The 21,284-nt window shown below is 39.7% G+C and overlaps 1 protein-coding gene across 50 annotated transcripts in view; it reads left to right on the forward strand.

The window, feature by feature from the left end:
* Positions 1-21,284, forward strand: part of ABI3BP (ABI family member 3 binding protein) — a 237,934-nt gene that overhangs the window by 135,836 nt on the left and 80,814 nt on the right. For 41 of the 50 annotated variants that reach the window (XM_072966334.1, XM_072966368.1, XM_072966340.1 and 38 more), the window contains 17 exons: positions 26-73; positions 731-823; positions 1,259-1,306; positions 2,556-2,630; positions 3,302-3,349; positions 4,828-4,887; positions 5,683-5,778; positions 7,958-8,047; positions 9,006-9,065; positions 11,109-11,168; positions 12,384-12,479; positions 13,426-13,485; positions 15,860-15,952; positions 16,905-16,964; positions 18,055-18,114; positions 19,335-19,421; positions 20,380-20,439. In XM_072966334.1, the coding sequence (XP_072822435.1) occupies positions 26-73; positions 731-823; positions 1,259-1,306; positions 2,556-2,630; positions 3,302-3,349; positions 4,828-4,887; positions 5,683-5,778; positions 7,958-8,047; positions 9,006-9,065; positions 11,109-11,168; positions 12,384-12,479; positions 13,426-13,485; positions 15,860-15,952; positions 16,905-16,964; positions 18,055-18,114; positions 19,335-19,421; positions 20,380-20,439 (1,194 nt within the window). The remainder of the gene's footprint in view (positions 1-25; positions 74-730; positions 824-1,258; positions 1,307-2,555; positions 2,631-3,301; positions 3,350-4,827; positions 4,888-5,682; positions 5,779-7,957; positions 8,048-9,005; positions 9,066-11,108; positions 11,169-12,383; positions 12,480-13,425; positions 13,486-15,859; positions 15,953-16,904; positions 16,965-18,054; positions 18,115-19,334; positions 19,422-20,379; positions 20,440-21,284) is intronic. The other 9 variants (XM_072966386.1, XM_072966515.1, XM_072966522.1 and 6 more) reach the window with 7 other exon arrangements.

The raw sequence follows: 21,284 nt of genomic DNA on the forward strand, positions 1-21,284 counted from the left end.
TCCTTCTTGATCATTTTTCCTGCAGTCTTAGAACCTGGAACACTGGGAACTAAACCTTCAACAACAACATTAGGTAATGCAGTGAGTCAGTAACTTTTGTCTTTTCGTTTCTTGACTGCTGGAAACTTTATCAACAGGCTCCCGTTAATGAGTTTGTTCGTTAATGTTTATTTGCATATGTGTGTTCTTTGTTCTCTCAGAGAAAATTTTTAAACCCTAATATTTAAAAATTATACATCTCATTCTTAAAAGGTTGTGTTCCCTGAAATAATTTCTGAATTCAGAGCCTTTTTACACATGTTACTGATTTGCAGATTTTTCAATGCTAAAGTGAAAAAATCTCCTTTCGAATCTTAGGCCAAATAAATTTTAATTTTTATCCCTAGTGACTTCTCAAAAGTAACTTTTCTCATGTTCCCATTGAACATACACTTAAAAAAAAAAGCGTTATGAGATTGCCTTCCCTAAGCTGTACAAAGTTCTGAGTTTTCCAACTTAGAGGAATAGAGAGATCTCTTGAACAGTTATTTATAAATATTTGGCCAGAAAAACCCCCATTATTCAAGACCTCATTTAACTGGGTATATAATAATGGAAAGTTGCAAAACAGAAATATGCATACCCGTAAGAAATCAAAGGGCTTCAGTGTGCTCCTAAGGTGAACGTGGTATTGATTGTCAGCTTGGAGAGCTACTGTTCCCATATTAACTAGCTGATTTTCTTTCTTCAGCTCCACCAAAGACCAAACGACCAGGTCGTCGCCCTCGCCCTCGCCCTCGCCCTAAAACCACACCTAGTCCAGATGTGCCCAAGTCCAAACCTGGTAACTGTGATGATGTTCAGGGTTCCAACTAACATAGAAAGTGAAATATGGTGGTTTCTGGTAGGGTAGCTCCCTACCACCTAAATAGCTGGGCTTCAGGAACCTGTGTAGTTGATTTTTATATTTAAGCATCTATCCTTTCTATATTCACGTTATATGGATATTTTTATTTATAGTTATTAAGTACACACAGCAGTAAACTGGCCCACTACGTGGATCATTAAAGTAGGGCCCCTGAAATACCTTACCTGGGCTGCATATTCATGGCAGATGAGGAATGGGAAAGCAATGGGGACAGAAGGGGGAAATGGGAAAAATAAAAAGGAAGATGACATTCAGAAAAAGTACACCATCTAACTACAGAATGAAGAGTAACATTTCTTTCCTCGAGGTGCTGCTTCTTGACGTAGTGTTTTTGGTTTTTTGCTTCTGTAGCTCTGGAACCTGCTACGGTACAACAGGAGCTCTTGGTGCCCACGATCGGTAATTTGCTCCCCTCCAATCACTTACCCGGGTTGTCGCTTTGGCTTTTCCTCCTCTCAACCCAGGCATGACTGCAGTTCTGCGCACCATCACAGTCTCATTCCATGCTTTTTCTCTCATTTCTCTGGAGAGCCTGCAGCTAGGAGACTTCTGGAAGAATCTGTGTGCTTATTTAGGGAAGGTCTGTGGTTTTGGACACAACTTCCTGGTTTTCCACAAACCCTCTGTCCTCGTATCACATGTGCCATTGTATTGAGAAAACCATCCACTCTTTCTCAGGGACCTTTGTGCTCATCCTGGGCTTGACAAATGGAAACATTTTATTCCAGGGCTATGATGACCATTATTTCATTGCTTTACTCAACTTGTAAGGCTTTCTCCTTTTTAAAAAGCTGCATGAAATAATGGCTTCTTCAGCTCTTCTGTTTCCTTGAAGAATGTTTTTGAGTATGTCTTGATAACCAAAGGTGCACACACTATTCTTGTCTTGGTCTAGGGTCCAAGATAAAAATATGATCTTTGTTACTTGAGAATGTTAAAAGTCCCAAGCTGGTTTTTATTATTTTTGGTACTAGTGATGTTTGAGTATAACTATTTCATATAATTTCTCAGCAGTCACAATAAATCTGTCACTGCTTTACTTTAGAAAATTCCAGAAATCAGTAGCCATGTAACATTGTGTATAGCATCAAGTGTTTATGGAATATTTTCCGGGTCCCCTATTAAGCGGGTTTCAAATTCCTACCTTACAGTTTTTATACTGAAAAAAAAAACAACTATCAATTAAGAAATAGAACTATTATACTTGTCATTTTGGAAATTACTTATATAGAAAAAAGTCTTATAGTCCTCCTTATTTTTGCTTAAAGATACATTTAACATTGCCTGAAGATTTTTTCTATCAGAAAAATCAGTAGAAATGGACACGTTTCCCACCCTTCCCACATTCTAGGAATTAATTTTGTTGTGTATTCACTGAATTTATATAGTATCTTCACTCAAGCTACGTGCGCTTTATCATGACAGCTATAGCCGTGACCATAATGCTCACTTTAATACCTTTTTCTTTTGCGTCAAAACCATTCAAAAGACCTAAAACCATATGCAGACCCGATGCACCTCAAATCCAGCCCAGTAATCACCACTTTCAGTGCCTTGATCCATGACTAGGAAAATGGTGTGTACGTAACGTTAATCTTGGCATTCACAGCTCTGCTTTGATACTAATTACAGCACCTTTTTTCTTCAGATTCAAAACCACCAAAGCAATTACCTCCTATACCCCAAACCACAGCAAAACCAGATATACCACCATCTAAATCCGGTAAACATAATTTCCCGTGCTTTTGTTTAAGAAGCTTTTACTTTGGGGATGTTGCTGAAAATGCTTACAATTAGTCATATCATATAAAGCATAGAAACTCAAATACTGTGATTTTGCTCATTATCTTCTCAAGGTAGCCACACTGATGTTTTAAGTGTTAAATCAGCAAATCAATGTGTGGGAATGAGTAAATTTTATGTCTGACAGTCTGATGGATTCCATTTTCTTAAAGCATTTTTAGGCTTTGTTTTCTGAATTCAGGTTTGTAGTGAACAGAAGCCTGGTTTTTCTGTATCTGGAGCATTTTTGAAAGTGACTTTAGTGGCCACCACTAGGCAACGCTAGGGAGGGTGACACTGGGTTCTTCCTTTCTAGGAACATGGAGATTGGCTTTCTCGAAAATACTTATTGGCATTTTCTACCAAATAAGAAGATATTTATATAACAGTGCTGAAAATTCAGTTGTTTTTCAATTGAATTTTTGTCCTAAGATTCTTTAATAAAATTCTAATTTACTGAGAGAGGATCTCTCATAATAAATAAGCCTATCAAGAAGGCAGTTTATAGCAACTTAGAATAAACCAGGTTCTGTACCCCGTGACTTAATCATACCTGTAGGTTGAGGCTTCCTTACCTCGATTACTCATATCTGTTTCTTTTTTATGACACAGTCTTTGAGGATATTACCTTTGAGATGGAAGCTCCCTCCACAACCATAGGTAACGCTGGTTGTCTTCCTTCTTGGTCCGTGTTTCTCTGAGCTTGCCTTTCTCATCCCTGTCACTGTCTTTATTCTCTTGTGTAAATAATTGTAGTTCATCACCTTTTTCATTTCTTTCCCAAAAATTGTTTAATATTTTCAACAGGGACCTTTTTAATACCGTTGGGCAGTCTTACACCTGCTGCTCCGCTTACAACCCCTGAGGGTCGTTCTTTCTTGGATCACCTTAGGAGGTGGTCAGATGGCCTGCAGCCCTCGATGCTGTCAACAGTCACAAGTGCTCTTTCCATCCATCCTTCAAACCAGGACATTTAAAATCTCTGCTTTTATGTGTATATAATTTATGACGTGGGAAGGGAACAACGAGACAGCTGGTTGGGGCTTGAGAAAATACATAATTGTCTCCTCACAAAAGTCTTTTCTTCCTTGACTCTATACTGTTTGAATGCACTGGACCTTTCTGTTGACAAATTCATCTTGTGGTGTTGAGTTCCAAACAAAATAGGATCCCCTTTTTTGTTTGAAGGCAGTCAGCTTTGAATATTGCTTTTGTCCTGTTGTCCTCACTTTGTCTCTTCTGGATGCCATATTTTCCATTAGTTCAGAAGATGCTCTCAGATGTGGCTTAAACCAACTTGGTGCTGTGTTATCTTGGCGAGTCAGCAAAAGGCAGTCTCCATATAAATGCTGACAGAGTTTTTGGTGATAAGATACTTTAATGTTACATTTAATTTTCTGGAGTTAATGAAAAATAGAGACACTAATTTAAAACCAAGGAGTCATAAATCTTAATTTCATATCTATGTATAATTCAGTTATTTCAGCATATTATAGAATTACAGGAATCCTGCTTATCCAGACAAAAAGTTGAATTATTAACTTTTTCACTTTTTTCTTAATCATCCTTGTTCCTCAATTGAGTAGCTATCTCCTAAGTCCATCTGAAATAAATGAATAAATAAGGACAAACTGTAAGAAAGAGTATCACATTCTTTTGTGGAAAAAGTTTTTATTTTTCATAATGGTTACAAATCTCCAATAAATGGACTGATTAAAAATATTTTTAAAAATTCTCAACACTACTACCATTCTCAAAAAAAATTTTAAAATTAGTGGTGAAAGCCTTTCAAATACTAAAGGAAGTTTTCATAATAATTTTTCAGAGTAATTTAAAAACCATATCAAATGAGATTTTTTTGGAGCCATGTTTCGAATATAGCTGCAAGCAGTTAATTAAACACCCAAAAAAGCACGTTTCATTGGCTTCACGGGGATGCAAAGGGCAAGGGGCACGGCTATTTTGTGAGACAAATGGGTATCAGAGTACAGCCAGTTATTAGAGAACAAATACTATTTTTCCTGAGTTCATAATTTTTTTTAAACATTACAGGATTAAAAAGATTCATTTTCAAGACAATTTTCTTCTTTTCCTACGTTTCTTAAATCTGCATTGTTTATTGTATTGCTTTTGGTCAGTTCCTGCCACAGACATTGAACCTGTAACTCTGAGAACCGAAGCTCCTCAGACAACATTAGGTAATGACCTTTTATGTCTTTAACCCAGAGCCTTTTCTTCTCCTTGTCCAGTCTTCTCCAGGAGTATCGTGACCAAAGGGTTTCTCTTTGATAGATTTTTTTCATCATCCTCTTTTGTCACTCAACTATAGTTTTCATTTTAATGTACTGAAGATGTTTAAAATAAGTCACTTGGTTAGAATATAAGCCTGTATGAAGCTAGTGCAGAGTATGTCACCCATATTATCCAATTTTATTAATACTTTACAGAGCCTATGATTCTGCTGAATTTCAAATACAGTTAGGAGTGTCTGCCCTATAAACACTAGGTATAATTCTGTGGCCCTCAACAGAGAGTTGTTTTAAGATTTGCTAGGCATTTTTATTGTCTACCAGTGATTTTAAGAGATGAGATATGCTTATTCTAATCATGTTTAATGGGATGTCTGCCTAAGCCAAGTGATTTCTAAATACAATTTCCCGAACGCAGGTGAGCCTGGGACCCTCTCTAACGTGATAGGGACATGCTGTGCTTCTGACTTCCCTTGGGTCTAGGTCCTCTTTGAAAATCTGACACTAGCAGCAATAGTAAAGTTTTCAGATAATTAATACAATGCTGTATGTTTTTTCTCAAAAGAACTTTTGATAGACACCTTCACAATTTTTTGCATATAGATGACAAAAAAATTCTAAACCAAAGGGATAAATTTCTCAAGACTTAAGAAAAGCTAGCAAAATTTTAGAAAACCTAGAGCCATGTATAATCCTTTTTTTCTGGAGTCATAAGATGACCATTAACCAGTTTCCTTTCTTCAGCTCCAAAAACATCACAAAGAACAAGACCCCATCGCCCACGTCCACGTCCTAAATATAAAACCACACCGAGTCCAGAGACACCTCAGACCAAACTAGGTAAATATGTGGTGGCTGGTGCCTGTGGAACCCTGGTGGATGTGACACTGGGGTGGCAGTGTAACTCGACACCTAATCACCCTGTGACCCCTCAGGGTGAGGGCTCAGGCGGCAAGTGCTGTAGTCAATACATGTCACTTCCTCATGCTGTTTGGTAGCTTCTTGGTATCTGCGTATTTTATTTGCTTCTCTGAACCGTCAGTTTTCTCTTTGATTCTGGCTCAGCAAAACTTACCTAGTTAAGTATCTAGCCTATTTAGTTCACTTAGTCTCACCTTTAATTATGTGCTGCATTAGCCTCGGTGACGAATAGTTTAGAAATAACAAGTGCCTTCACTTCCTTGAGGAAGGAAGCTGCTCTTGTGTGAAACTGCTCCTAAATGGATATGAAGGAATATGGGCAAAAGCAACGTATTTATTGAGTTTCACCAGCTGTTAGCCAAATAGTTAATTCTTAGAGAAGTGAAGGATCCCTGGGCTGATAAGTGAAACATGGACCTTGAAATGTGTGTCTGTAAATTTTGTTGGAGGGGTGAGCAGGAATAACCAGAAGCAGGAAGGTGCCAGATGTGTGGGTGACAGCAAAAAAGATACCACTTAGAAGTGGAACTGGAATGTCAGAAAGGAGAAAGGCAGTGTTCACTTGGCTGGCACTCAGACATTTTGGTTAGTGATGCTACTTTTAGATGAGTCCGCAAAGAAGACCTTGAATGCATGACTTCAGTGATTGGATTTGAGCCAGTTGGCTACAGCATACTCTCTATCCTCCCTGGGTCAGCCCTTTTCAGTCCTGAAAACAGAGAAATGCACTGACAAGGTTTGCAGACTGAATGATCCACTGTATCCTGCTCTGTTCTGTGCCGTTGTTTTGACAGAGGTCTTAGTCTTTTTCCAAAGTGGACTCTCAACAAAGAAGTGCATTGTCTATTTTGGTTATTCATTACAGTATCTGCTTAAATGTATCAACAATTGCATCTATCATGACTTACGGCTTTGTTACCTAGCATATAGGGTCTTAGATTATACTTTGACATTCTTTTCTCATAATTGTTAACCATAGTGTTATTAGACAGATGCCTAAAGATTTTTCTAAGCAGAGTCTTCTATTGTATTATCAGATAATATAAAAAGCAACACTTGTAGATAATCATGTGGTGATACTAAGGACCTAACCATTTCATAAGAACAAATATCTTTGTACCCTCACCTTGGAACTTTTAATTTTTTGCTTTCTGGCTATAGAACCAATGCTACCCTGTAAAGATCATTTTCAAGGGAGTTGGGTGACTTTCCTTATGTGTTTAACATTTCTTTTCTTAATTGCTTTTAAACATTTCTTGCCACAGGCTTTGAACCTATTAGTGCTGAGACATCTTTAGGTAATGATCCTTTATGTCCTTCAGCAGGTGCTCTTTCGTATTTATTGTCAGACTTACCTGTGGTACCACCGAGATGATGCCATAATTTGATGTCATCCTATTGCTGTATTCATCTTAAAATATAAAAGGCTTTCTTTCTAATGTTAATGTCTATGGACTAAATTCAAGACAGCTATCTGCTCCATCTCCCCGCTTGTAATTGCATCATGTCAATCTGAGTTTCTGTTTAAAGAACGCTGTTTGCTAGAGCTGAGGTCCAAATGTAATTCTCCGTAAATCCCTAGACCACCAATGCAGTATCAGTTATGATACCATGGAGTTTCTCCAGGCATCTTTCTAGATTTTAAGTACTGCATAATTTTTTTTAACGTACGTGAGGTTTCATCAAATTTTGTGTACTTATTCTAATAAATTACCAAGTAGAACACTTGCCCAATCTAAGTTATTTTAAATTATAAGGGAATAATCTAAGATGCTGTGAATTTCTCTCATACCATCATAGTTTGGCAGTAATCTGTATGCAGGGACACTTGGAAGAAACTGATAATTTCTCATCTTCGTTTCTTAAGCATAACTGTAATGTAATTTTTAATCTCTAGAGCATTCTCAGTTAGAAAAGCAAACCTATTAATATATTAGAGGGGAAAATTTCAAACTGAAGTAACAAAATTGTCTCCACTCCAAGGAATTCTGGCAGGTTTTAGAAGCTTAGCGCCATGTTATATCATTCTGAACATACATAATATTCAGAGTTAATGGAGCCATCAGCACTGTATTAATTGTAAATTTTCTTCCTTCAGCGCCAACAACAACAACAACAAAGAGACCCCGTCGTCCACGTCCCAAAGCTAAAACCACACCCCGTCCAGAAGCAGCTCAGACCAAACTGGGTAAATATGTGGCTTTGGGGTTAAGGAATCCAAGCCTCTGCCCTAGTTGGGACCCTAAATTCTATGCATAAAATTAGTACACGCCTTATATATTCTTAATGGTAAAAGCTACTCTTACTATTAAACCCTTCTATATCCACATAACCATATTAGCAGCTGGGAGACAGAGGTAGGAATTATCTTTTCTTTCCTAATCATTTTGTACTATAGTTGTAAACAAAAGGTTTTCCCATGTAAACAGGTAGAAAATAGCATAAGGCAGCATGTTGATACAAATGTAAGATGATTTTTCAAATAGTCCAAATGCTTATGCTAGACATATAATAAATATTTGGAGCAGGAAAAGATCAAGGATAATTAGGGGAAAAAATTAGTACAGAATTTGGACGAGTGGAAGGATGAGGCAACAAGACTCATAAACAGGGAATGTGCTGAAGGAAGCCAGTGTCCCAGACAGAGGATGACTTGTTGATACACATCTGTTGAATGGGCCCTTCGGATGAATTAAAAGGGGCTGGGATGTCTACTCAAGAGCTCAAGTGTGATCCAGTGGGCTTCAGTGATCCTTACTTCTAACCAGGTCCCTGCTTTTGCTTTGCTTAGCACTGGAGATGCCGAGTCCACTGTGATACCACAATCTGAGAGGTTGTTTCTCGCCTTAATATATTAAATGCCACTGTTTTCACTAAGGACTTAGTCACCTAGTGAGTAGAGTCTAGGCTTCTTTTCAGCTCTGTTCTATGTGTGGAGGACAGATCCCAGGATAACCCCCTCATCCCCATCACCACCCCTTCCCCCTCCAGAGTTCCTGCCTCTTGGTGTTACAGCTTTTGTGTTTCATCCATCCTCCCCCTCCCCGTTCTCCCTTAGGAGCATTATTGTTACCAGTAGGATGACTTTGCTGACATTCCTTGCATTCACAAAAATCTCTTTGATTTCTTTGATTACTTTTGATCAGTTCCTGCCACAATCCGTGAACCAGGTATTCTTGGGACCGAGGCTCCTGGGATGACAGTAGGTAATGACACATTATGTCCATCAGCATCTGCTTCTGCTCATTTCAGACCCATTTCATCATTTCATCACCGTCATAACCTCATCTTCTCCTGCTTCACAAGACTCATATGTCATCCTCTATTGTCATTTATTTACCTCTTAATGTATTGAAAAGTGTTAAAGAAAAAAACTCATTGGTTTTTAAGAGAGTCAAGTAGGAACTTAGTTGAGAATATTTATCTGCAAGGCGATGCATTTAAATTTGTAGCCACTCAATCCCAGCTAACCTTTTAATCACATTCTGTGTTACTGAGTTTCAGACATAGGCAGTAGAGGCTCAGGGTGGGGTGTGTGTCCTTGACCTGAGCTGAATACACTGTCACAGCTGTTATAGTGGGACGTGACACCTGTGCAGGTCTCGATTCCTACCTGTTCACTACCTGCATTGTTTTTATTTTGCCATTTTAAGTCCTGATACAGTCTTTTTTCAGTAAGGAGTGAAGTAGAAAATATGCCCAGGGCTAGGAAATGGAAATTAAAAGCACCATCATTAGTGTAAAGTCACCCTGTGCTTTCCTTACCATCAACACAGTTAAGTGGATTTTTGTAACCTTTTTTCCTTTCAGAAATCTCAGTAAGAATTTCCTTAGTCCATGTTTCTGTGGGATGTCTTGCTTTTCAGAGTAATACAAATGGTATAAAGAGGCAAAATCAAAAGAGGGGGAAATATTTCAAATACAAAACAAAAATGTCCTGAATCTCAAGAAATGATAACAAGTATAGTCCTTTCCACAGCTTCTGGAACTAAAATCTCACTATTAACCTGAAGTTTTTCTTCCTTTATCTCCCAAAGTGCCTCGTCGACCTCTTCATCCACGTCCCAAATCTAAACCCACACTGAGTCCTAAAGCACCTCAGACAGAACTGGGTAAATGTGTAGATCCTGGGGAAGGAATCCTGAGCCCATCCCAGTGGGGTCCAGAGACGGGGAAGGGGCAAGTCAGGGTCAGCGGCCACTTTCCCTCCAGAGTAGCGACCGGAGCCTAGTCTGAGGCTCAGGTGGTAGTCCAGCTCCTTCAGCGTGTGACCTACAGTCCCCTCTCTCAGTGTCTGCTTCACTCGCTTCTCCTTCAGTTGCATTGATGCTTTAAATATGGAATGTGTGTGGTGGACTGAAACAGCTACAGAGGAAACCTGTATTTGGGCAAATTGGAGGTTGTTCTTGGTAACTGTAAAAGTTGTGTAAGTCATGGTACAGCCCTAGGGCAGGAGTTGGCAAGTATTGTCTACAAAGGGCAAGGTAGTCAATACTGGGGGTTTGTGGCCCAGATAGTCTCTCAGCACATTTTTCTCTCATTTCCCTTTGTTTTTAGAATGAACACTTAAAAATGTAAATGGGAAATATGCGAACAAACTATGGGCAAGATTTTGCCTCTGAGCCATAGTTTGTCAACCCCTGGGTTAAAGAAATGAGCGTGGGCCAGCATAGTTAGGGAAGACTTGAGCACGAAATCACTATAGGTTTGTTTGACTGCAGGATAGGGGATGAAGAAGGTCTGAAAGACAAGAAGTGAGAGGAGACCAGTGAGGGCAGACAGAGTCTTCTCTGACCGATAAATGATCTCGGGCTTCTACATGCTCATCAGAACATTGAAGCTCCTGTAGCTGACTGGGCTCACAGGACTAGTTGAAAAGGAATTTTTCCTGTTGGACTTAGGACTTTGACTTTCATATGAGAATCATCAGTATCCGTAGCCAGTAGGCTTTCCCTGGTGGAGGGACAGAAGGATACAGACCAAATGGCTGCCTCTCTTAAGGACCCTAGTTGGGCTAAGTTCATGGTCTCTTTACAAAGAGGAGTTTTTGGCAAGACAGGTACATCTACTTTGGTCCATTACTTAGACGAGGACCATCACAGAATGTGAACTTCCAGGGCACTTCTCAGGGACAGTTATCTGAGTACGAAGACAACCCCTCCTAAGGGATAAATTGGTACCTGAGTGCAAATAAGCCGTGTCCCTCTGAGACTGTATAAATGTTTAACATTTCTTTTCTTTTTGGTTAGTTCCAGCTACAGTCTTTGAACCAGTTACTCCTATAAAAGAGGCCCCAGTGACAACATTTGGTAATGCCACTTTCTGGTTTCAGCAAGTGCTTTTTCTGCTCGTTGCCAAACTTCTGCTCTTTCCACTCCATTGCTGTTCAGTTACATTCTTTTTCTTGTGAGTTAAACATGCATTAAAAAAAAGTTACCTCTAGTACTAAAGAGAGCCATGCCTGGATCTAGCAAGGGACATTTTCCTCACCTTTAAATTGCTTAAAAATTTTCACTGCCACTTACTATTTTCAGCTAAAGCAGAGGTTTGTGTTAAGGTAAATTTTATCTGTTTAGGAGAACTCTGATCCTGACCTGTGCTAATCAGCCCATGGCAGGGAAGTTGCTTTATACATTCTTTGTACAACAGCCTCTTTTTTTATGTGCCTGTTTTTGTTGTTGTTTAAACATTTGGGTGGTATGTTATCAGTGAATTGTCTAACAGATAATGTGATGAAGTCTAATAAGTTTACATAGTAAGCCCCTGTGTTAAGGTGAATCTGACTCCCCCTTACCCTTCCCCATGGTTAGATGGTTCTTAACCTTTTTAATGCAGTCAGAGACATCTAGAATGTGATAAAAACACCAATTCTGACTTTCTGAATTAATAACTTCAATTTATATGTCAACTTTGTCCCCTGAATACTTTCAATATGAAAGGAAGATACAGCAGCAGAGGAGGGGCAAACTTTTCAGACTAGGAACTTACATTTCCTGAAGCAGAGTGAAATCTACCAAGCTTTGGAGAACTTAAAGTTTTTTTTTAAAAAAAACCTAATATTTGCAGAGGCATAAGCTTTAAGGAACTAAACTTTATTGTCTCTACTTCCAAAAACTTCCCAATGGATGTATAATTCACAACACAAACCTAAAACCACCACAAGTCCAGGTGTAGCTGGGACCACACCAGACCAAAGCAGGGTCCTTGGTTTGAGAAGCCTGGTAGCCTGTCACGGGCTGAAAATGTACCACCATACACCCCCAGGGAGCAACTGTAAAGAAATGTGTAGCTTCACAATCATCTTAAACGTAACTTTAATGTAACTTTTAATGTCTAAAGTATTCTTAATTAAAAGGAACACCTTTCAATCTATTAAAGAGGAAAATATCAAACGGAAGTAACAAAGCTGTCTCCACTCAAAGAAACTCCGGCCAGTTTTAGAAAGCTTAGAGCCATGTTACATAATTCTGTTCAAGTTAATGGAGCCATCAGCACCATATTAATCCTTAATTTTCTTCCTTCAGTACCACCACCACCACCACCAACAACAAAGAGACCCCGTCGTCCACGTCCCAAAACCAAAACCACACCCCGTCCAGAAGCAGCTCAGACCAAACTGGGTAAATATGTGGTTTCTGGGTTAAGGAATCCAAGCCTCTACCTCAGTTGGGACCCTAAATTCTAAACACATAATTGATACAGGTCTTTATACTATACATTCTTAATGGTAAAACATACTCTTACTATTAAACCCTTCTATATCCACATAACCATATTAGCAGCTGGGAGACACATCAAAAGTAGGCATTATGTTTTCTTTCCCTATCATTTTGTACTATAGTTGTAAACAAAAGCTTTATCTTTTGTAAACAGGTAGAAAATAACGTAAGGCAGCATGTTGATAAATAGTCCAAATGCTTATGCTAGAAGTAGAATAAGTACTTGGAGAGGGAAAAGATCCAGGATAATTAGGAAAAATTAGTACAGAATTTGGATGAGTGGAAGGATGAGGCAACAAGACTCATAAACAGGGAATGTGCTGAAGGAAGCCGGCGTCCCAGACAAAGGATGACTTGTTGATGTGCACCTGTTGGTAAGGCCTGTAGGGTGAATTAAAGGCAGGTGGGATGTCTACTCAAGAGCTCAAGTGTGATCCAGTGGCCTTCAGTGATCCTTACTTCTAGCCAGGCCCCTGCTTTTGCTTTGCTTAGCACTGGAGATGCCGAGTCCACTGTGATACCACAATCTGAGAGGTTATTTCTCGCCTTAATATATTAAATGCCACTGTTTTCACTAAGGACTTAGTCACCTAGTGAGTAGAGTCTGGGCTTCTTTTCAGCTTTCTGATCTATGTTGGACGACAGACCCCAGGATAACCCGCTCATCCTTACTACCACCCCCTCCCACCCCCAGAGTTCCTGCCTCTTGGTGTTACAGCTTGTGTGTGTCATCCATCCTCCCCCTCCCCCTTCTCCCTTAAAAGCATTATTGTTACCAGTAGGGTGACTTTGCTGACATTCCTCGCATTCACAAAAATCTTTGATTTCTTTGATTACTTTTGATCAGTTCCTGCCACAATCCGTGAACCAGGTATTCTTAGGACCGAGGCTCCTGGGACGACAGTAGGTAATGACACATTATGTCCATCAACATCCGCTTCTGCTCATTTCAGACCCATTTCATCACCGTCATAACCTCATCTTCTCCTGCTTCATGAGAATCTTGTGTTCTTGTCTGTTGTCATTTATTTACCTCTCAATGTATTGAAAAGTATTAAAAAAAAAACAACTCATTTGTTTTTGAGAGAGTCTAGTAGGAACTTAGTTGATAATATGTATCTGCAGGGTGATGCATTTGTGGTGTATAACTCATGGTACAGCCCTAGGGCAGGTGTTGGCAAGTATTGTCTCTACAGGGCAAGACAGTCAATATTGGGGGCTTTGTGGCCCAAAATGTCTCTGATGCACATTTTTTTCTTTTGGTTTTTCTTTTTAACAACCGCTTAAAAATGGAAATGGGCTGTATGAAAACAAGCCATGGACAAAATTTGGCCTCAGGGCCAGAGTCTGTCAATGTTTGGTTTAAAGAAACAGTCCGGATTGGCCAGAAGAGTTAGGAAGAACTTGAGCATTGAAATCACCATAGATTTGGTTGACTAGGAGATGGGGACTGAAGAAGGTCAGAAAGACAGGACATGAGAGGAGACCAGTGAGGGGAGACAGAGGTTTCTCTGACTGATAAAAGGCTGTCAGGCTTCTACATGCTCATCAAAACATTTTTACTGAAGCTCCTGCAGCTCAGGGTTCATAGGACTAGTTTAAAAGGAATTTTTCCTGTTGAACTTAGAACTTTGAGTTTCACGTAAGAATCGTCAGTATCCACACCTGGTCGGCTTTTCCTTGGGGAGGAACAGGGGGATACGGCTGCGCCGCAGACTGCATGGCTGCCCCTTATCTTGTTCACTTGAGAACCCTAGTTGGGCCAAGTTCATGATCTCTTTCCAAAGATGAGTTTTTGGCAAGATGGGTAGGTCTACTTTGGTCCACTACTTAGACAAGCATCATCACAGAATGAAGAACTCACGGGACACTTCTCAGGGACAGTTGTCTAAGTACAAAGACAACCCCTCCTAAGGGATAAATGGTACCTGAGTGCGGATAAACCACGTCCCTCTGAGACTGTCTAAATGTGTAACACTTTATATTTTAATTATTATTATTATCAGTCAGTTTGCTACAGTCTTTGAACCAGTTACTCCTATAAAAGAGGCTCCAGTGACAACACTTGGTAATGCCACTTTCTGACCTTCCGCAAGTGCTTTTTCTGCTCTTTACCAAACTTCTGTTCTTGCCTCTCCATTGCAGTTCAGTTAAATCATCTTGTGAGTTAAACATGCATAAAGCAAGTTACCTCTTGTTCTAAAGGGAGCCAGGCCTAGATATAGTTTGGGATACTTACCTGCCCTATTAAGTTATTTAAATTTTTTTTCATGCCACTTAATGTTCTTAGCCCAACCAGAATTCTATTGTCAGGTAAATTTTATGTGTTTAGGAGAACCCTGATCCTGATCTGTGCCAACCAGCCTGTGACAGGGTACTCTTTACCCATCCATTGTACACCTGTCTTTTTTGTCTATCTGTTTTTTGTTGTTGTTGTTGTTAAGTTAAACATTTGGGTAATATGTTTTCAGTGAATTGTCTAAAAGACAATGTGATCAAGGCTAAGAAGTTTAAAGAGTAAGCACCATCCTTAAGTTGAATCTGACTCCCCCCTACTGTCCACCTTAGTTTAGAAATGACTAACTTTTTAATGCAGTCAGAGACCTCTAGAGCATGATAAAAATACCAATCTTGACTATCTGAATTAATAACTTCATTTTATATGTCAACTTTGTCCCCGCAATGTCTCAAAACCAAAGGAAGGTGTAATAGCATGGTAGGGGCAAACTTTTCAGTCAAGAAAGATACATTTTATGAAACAGAGGAAAATCTATTAGGCTTTGGAAAACTTAAAGTTTTTTTAAAAACCTGTAGTTTGCCGAAGTGTAAGCTTTAAAGTAACTAGACTTTATCTTTTTCTACTTGCAAAAGCATCCCAGTGGACATATCATTCACAACACATACTTAAAACCACTCCATGTGCTGGCGTGGCTGAGATGCACCAGACCGAAGCAGGGTCCGTGGTTGAGAAGCCTGGTAGCCTGTCACTGGTTGAATATGTAACACCATACACTCCCAGGGAGCGAATGGTGAAGTGATTTTTGGCTTCACAGTGATCTTAAACAGAATTTTACTGTAATTTTTAATCTCTAGACAATTCCCAATTATAAAAGAAAACCTATCAGAATACTAAAGAGGAAAAGTAGAAACCCAAGAACCAAAGTTGTCTCCGATCAAGGAAACTCCGGCCAGTCTTAGAAAGCTTGGAGCCCAGTTACACCACTCTCTCGGAGTTAACGGAGCCGGTAGCACTATGTTAACCCTAAATTTTCTTCCTTCAGCGCCAACAACAACAACAACAACAAAGAGACCCCGTCGTCCACGTCCCAAAGCTAAAACCACACCCCGTCGAGAAATGCCTCAGACCAAACTGGGTAAATATGTGGTTTCTGGGTTAAGGAATCCAAGCCTCTACCTTAGTTGGGACCCTAAATTCTAAGCACATAATTGGTACAGGTCTTTATGTTATATATCCCTTAATAGTAAAAGCCACTCTCATTAGTAAACCCTTCTGTATCCTCATAACCATATTAGCAGCTGGGAGACACATAGAAGTAGGCATTATGTTTTCTTTCCCTACCATTTCCTACTCTAGTTGTAAACCAAAGCCTCTCTGGTATAAACGAGTAGAAAATAACATACGGCAGCACGTTGATACAAATGTAAGATGATTTCTCAAGTAGTCCAAATGCTTATGCTAGAAGTGCAGTATTTGGAGCAGGAAAAGATCACGGATAATTAGGAAAAAATCAGTACAAAATCTGAATGAGTGGAGGGATGAGGGAATAGGGAATGTGCTGAAGGAAGCTGGTGTCCCAGAGGATGACTTGTTGATACACATCTGTTGAATGGGCCTGTAGGGTGAATTAAAGGGGGCTGGGATGTCCACTTAAGAGCTCAAGTGTGATCCAGTGGGCTTCAGTGATCCTTACTTCTACCCAGTCCCCTGCTTTTTCTCTGCTTAGAACTGAAGATGTCTAGAATATGAAGAATGCCTAGAATATGATACCACAATATAAGATGATGTTTCTCACCTTAATATATTAAATGCCACTGTTTTCACTAAGGACTTAGTCTCTTAGTAGAGTTTAGGCTTCTTTTCAGCTATGTTCTATGTGTGGAGGACAGAACCCAGAATAACCCCAACCCCTCTAATCATTCGTCTCCCACCACCAGAGTTCCTGCCTCTTGGTGTTACAGCTTTTGTGTGTCATCCATCCTCCCCCCCCTTCTCCCTTAAAAGCATTATTGTTACCAGTAGGGTGACTTTGCTGACATTCCTCGCATTCACAAAAATCTTTGATTTCTTTGATTACTTTTGATCAGTTCCTGCCATAATCCGTGAACCAGGTATTCTTAGGACCGAGGCTCCTGGGACGACAGTAGGTAAATGACACAATATGTCCTTCAGCATCTACTTCTGCTCATTTCAGACCCATTTCATCACCGTCATAACCTCATCTTCTGCTTCTTGAGAATCTTGTGTTCTTGTTAATTGTCACTTATTTACCTCTTAATGTATTGAAAAGTGTTAGAAAAAAAACTCATTGGTTTTTAAGAGAGTCAAGTAGGAACTTAGTTGATAATATGTATCTGCAGGGTGATACATTTGTGGTGTATAACTCATGGTACAGCCCTAGGGCAGGAGTTGGCAAGTATTGTCTACAAAGGGCAAGATAGTCAATATTGGGGATTTGAGGCCCAAATAGTCTCTGATACATTTTTTTCTCTCTTTTTTTTTTAAACAACAAATTAAAGATAGAAATGGGCTGTATGAAAACAAGCCATGGGCAAGTTTTGGCCTCAGGGCCAGAGTTTGTCAACTTCTGGTTTAAAGAAACAGTCAGGGTTGGCCAGAAGAGTTAGGAACGACTTGAGCCATGAAGTCACTCTAGATTTGGTAACCAGAGAATAAAGGATGAAGTATATCAGAAAGACAGGACATGAGAGGAGACCAGTGAGGGGAGACAGAGGCTTCTCTGACTGATAAAGGCTCTCAGGTTTCTAAGTACTAATCAGAATATTTTATTGACACTCCTGCATCTCAGTGGGTTCATAGAACCAGTTGAAAAGTGATTTTTACTACTGGACTTAGAACTTTGGGTTTCACATGAGCATCATCAGTATCCATACCCCATACACTTTCCCTGGGGTAAGGCAGAGGGATATGGCTGCACCACAGAATGAATGGCTGCCCCTTATCGTCTTCTCTTAAGGACCCCAGATGGGCCAAGTTCATGATCTCTTTCCAAAGATGAGTTTTTGGGAGGATGGGTATGTCTACTTTGGCCCATTACTTAGACGGGGATCATCACAGAATGTGAACTTCTGGGGCACTTCTCAGGGACAGTTATCTGAGTACAAAGACAGCCCTTCCTAAGGGATAAATTGGTACCCGAGAGCAGATACACCATGTCCCTCTGAGATTGTATAAATGTTTAACATTTCATTTTTTACTGTTATTATTTTTGGTCAGTTCCGGCTACAGTCTTTGAACCAGTTACTCCTATAAAAGAGGCTCCAGCGACAGCATTTGGTAATGTCACTTTCTGACCTTCCACAAGTGCTTTTTCTGCTCGTTGCCAAACTTCTGCTCTTTCCACTCCATTGCTGTTCAGTTACATTCTTTTTCTTGTGAGTTAAACATGCATAAAGTAAGATACCTATTGTTTTAAAAACTAGAAATCTATGCCTGGATCTAGTTTGGTATATTTACCCACCCTTTTAACCTATTTAAAATTTTTTCATGTCATTTAATGTTGTTAGCTCCACTAGAGTTTTCTGTTGAGGTAAATTTTATCTATTTAGGAGAACCCTGATCATGATCTGTGCTAACCAGCCCATGGCAGGGAAGTCTCTTTTCATATCCTTTGTATAGCCGCCTTTTTTTTTATCTGCCTCATTTTTTTGTTCTTTTGTTAACATTCAGGTGGTATGTTTTCAGTGAATTGTCTAACAGAGAATGTGATCAAGTCTAATAAGTTTACATAGTAGCTCCCCTCTTATGGTGAATCTAACTGCCCTTACCCTCCACCATAGTTTAGATGGTTCTCAACCTTTTTAATGCAGTCAGAGACATCTAGAATGTGATAAAAACACCAATTCTGACTTTCTGAATTAATAACTTCAATTTATATGTCAACTTTGTCCTCAAAATACTTTCAATATGAAAGGAAGATACAGCAGCAGGGTAGGGGCAAACTTTTCAGACTAGGAACTTACATTTCCTGAAGCAGAGTGAAGTCTACCAAGCTTTGGAGAACTTAGTTTTTTTTTTAAAAAAACCTAATATTTGCAGAAGCATAAGCTTTAAGGAACTAAACTTTATTGTCTCTACTTCCAAAAACTTCCCAATGGACGTATAATTCACAACACAAACCTAAAACCACCACAAGTCCAGGTGTAGCTGGGACCACACCAGACCAAAGCAGGGTCCTTGGTTTGAGAAGCCTGGTAGCCTGTCACGGGCTGAAAATGTACCACCATACACCCCCAGGGAGCAACTGTAAAGAAATGTGTAGCTTCACAATCATCTTAAACGTAACTTTAATGTAACTTTTAATGTCTAAAGTATTCTTAATTAAAAGGAACACCTTTCAATCTATTAAAGAGGAAAATATCAAACGGAAGTAACAAAGCTGTCTCCACTCAAAGAAACTCCGGCCAGTTTTAGAAAGCTTAGAGCCATGTTACATAATTCTGTTCAAGTTAATGGAGCCATCAGCACCATATTAATCCTAAATTTTCTTCCTTCAGCACCACCAACAACAACAAAGAGACCTCGTCGTCCACGTCCCAAAACTAAAACCACACCCCGTCCAGAAGCAGCTCAGACCAAACTGGGTAAATATGTGGTTTCTGGGTTAAGGAATCCAAGCCTCTACCTTAGTTGGAACCCTAAATTCTAAGCACATAATTGGTACAGGTCTTTATGTTATATATCCCTTAATAGTAAAAGCTACTCTTACTATTAAATCCTTCTGTATCCTCATAACCATATTAGCAGCTGGGAGACACATAGAAGTAGGCATTATGTTTTCTTTCCCTATCATTTTGTACTATAGTTGTAAACAAAAGCTTTATCTTTTGTAAACAGGTAGAAAATAGCATAAGGCAGCATGTTGATACAAATGTAAGATAATGTCTCAAATAGTCCAAATCTTATGCTAGAAGTAGAATAAGTACTTGGAGAGGGAAAAGATCCAGGATAATTAGGAAAAATTAGTACAGAATTTGGATGAGTGGAAGGATGAGGCAACAAGACTCATAAACAGGGAATGTGCTGAAGGAAGCCGGCGTCCCAGACGGAGGTTGACTTGTTGATGTGCACCTGTTGGTAAGGTCTGTAGGGTGAATTAAAGGGGGCTGGGATGTCTACTCAAGAGCTCAAGTGTGATCCAGTGGCCTTCAGTGATCCTTACTTCTAGCCAGGCCCCTGCTTTTGCTTTGCTTAGCACTGGAGATGCCGAGTCCACTGTGATACCACAATCTGAGAGGTTGTTTCTCGCCTTAATATATTAAATGCCACTGTTTTCACTAAGGACTTAGTCACCTAGTGAGTAGAGTCTAGGCTTCTTTTCAGCTCTGTTCTATGTGTGGAGGACAGAACCCAGGATAACCCCCTCATCCCCATCACCACCCCTTCCCGCTCCAGAGTTCCTGCCTCTTGGTGTTACAGCTTGTGTGTGTCATCCATCCTCCCCCTCCTCCCTTAGAAGCATTATTGTTACCAGTAGGATGACTTTGCTGACATTCCTTGCATTCACAAAAATCTTTGATTTCTTTGATTACTTTTGATCAGTTCCTGCCACAATCCGTGAACCAGGTATTCTTAGGACTGAGGCTCCTGGGACGACAGTAGGTAAATGACACATTATGTCCATCAGCATCCGCTTCTGCTCATTTCATACCCATTTCATCATTTCATCACCGTCATAACGTCATCTTCTCCTGCTTCACAAGACTCTTGTGTTCTTGTCTATTGTCATTCTGTTACTGTTTAATATATTGAAGAGTAATAACAACTCATTGATTTTTAAGAGAGTCAAGTTGGAACTTAGTTTAAAATACTTATCTGCAGGGTGATGCATTTGTGGTGTATAACTCATGGTACAGCCCTAGGGCAGGAGTTGGGAAGTATTGTCTATAGAGGGCAAGGCAGTCAATACTGGGGATTTGTGACCCAAATAGTCTCTGACACATATTTTTCTCTTTGTTTTTCTTTTCTTTTTTTTTTAACAATCACTTGAACTTGGAAGTGGGGTGTATGAAAACACGGCACGGGCAAGATTTAGCCTCAGGGCCATAGTTTAATTCGTGATTTAAAGAAACAGTCCGGGTTGGCCAGAATAGTTTGGAAGGACTTGAGCATTGAAATCACTAAATTTGGTAACTGGAGGATGAAGGTTGAATAGGATCAGAAAGACAGGACATTAGAGGAGACGGACCAGTGAAGGGAGACAGGATCTTCTCTGACCTATAAAAGTTCCCAGGCTTATAAGTGCTGATCAGAGTACTTTATTGAAGCCCCTACAGCTCAGCAGGTTCATAGGACCAGTTGAAAGTAATTTTTAATATTGATCTTAGAACTTTGGGTTTCACATGAGCATCATCAGTGTCCATATTGGGTACACTTTCCCTTGGGGAGGGACAGAGGCATACGGCTGCATCACAGAATGAATGGCTGCCTCTTACCTTGTTCTCTTA

The sequence above is a fragment of the Vicugna pacos genome, chromosome 1 (assembly GCF_048564905.1).
Source record: "Vicugna pacos chromosome 1, VicPac4, whole genome shotgun sequence".
Lineage (NCBI taxonomy): Eukaryota > Metazoa > Chordata > Mammalia > Artiodactyla > Camelidae > Vicugna > Vicugna pacos.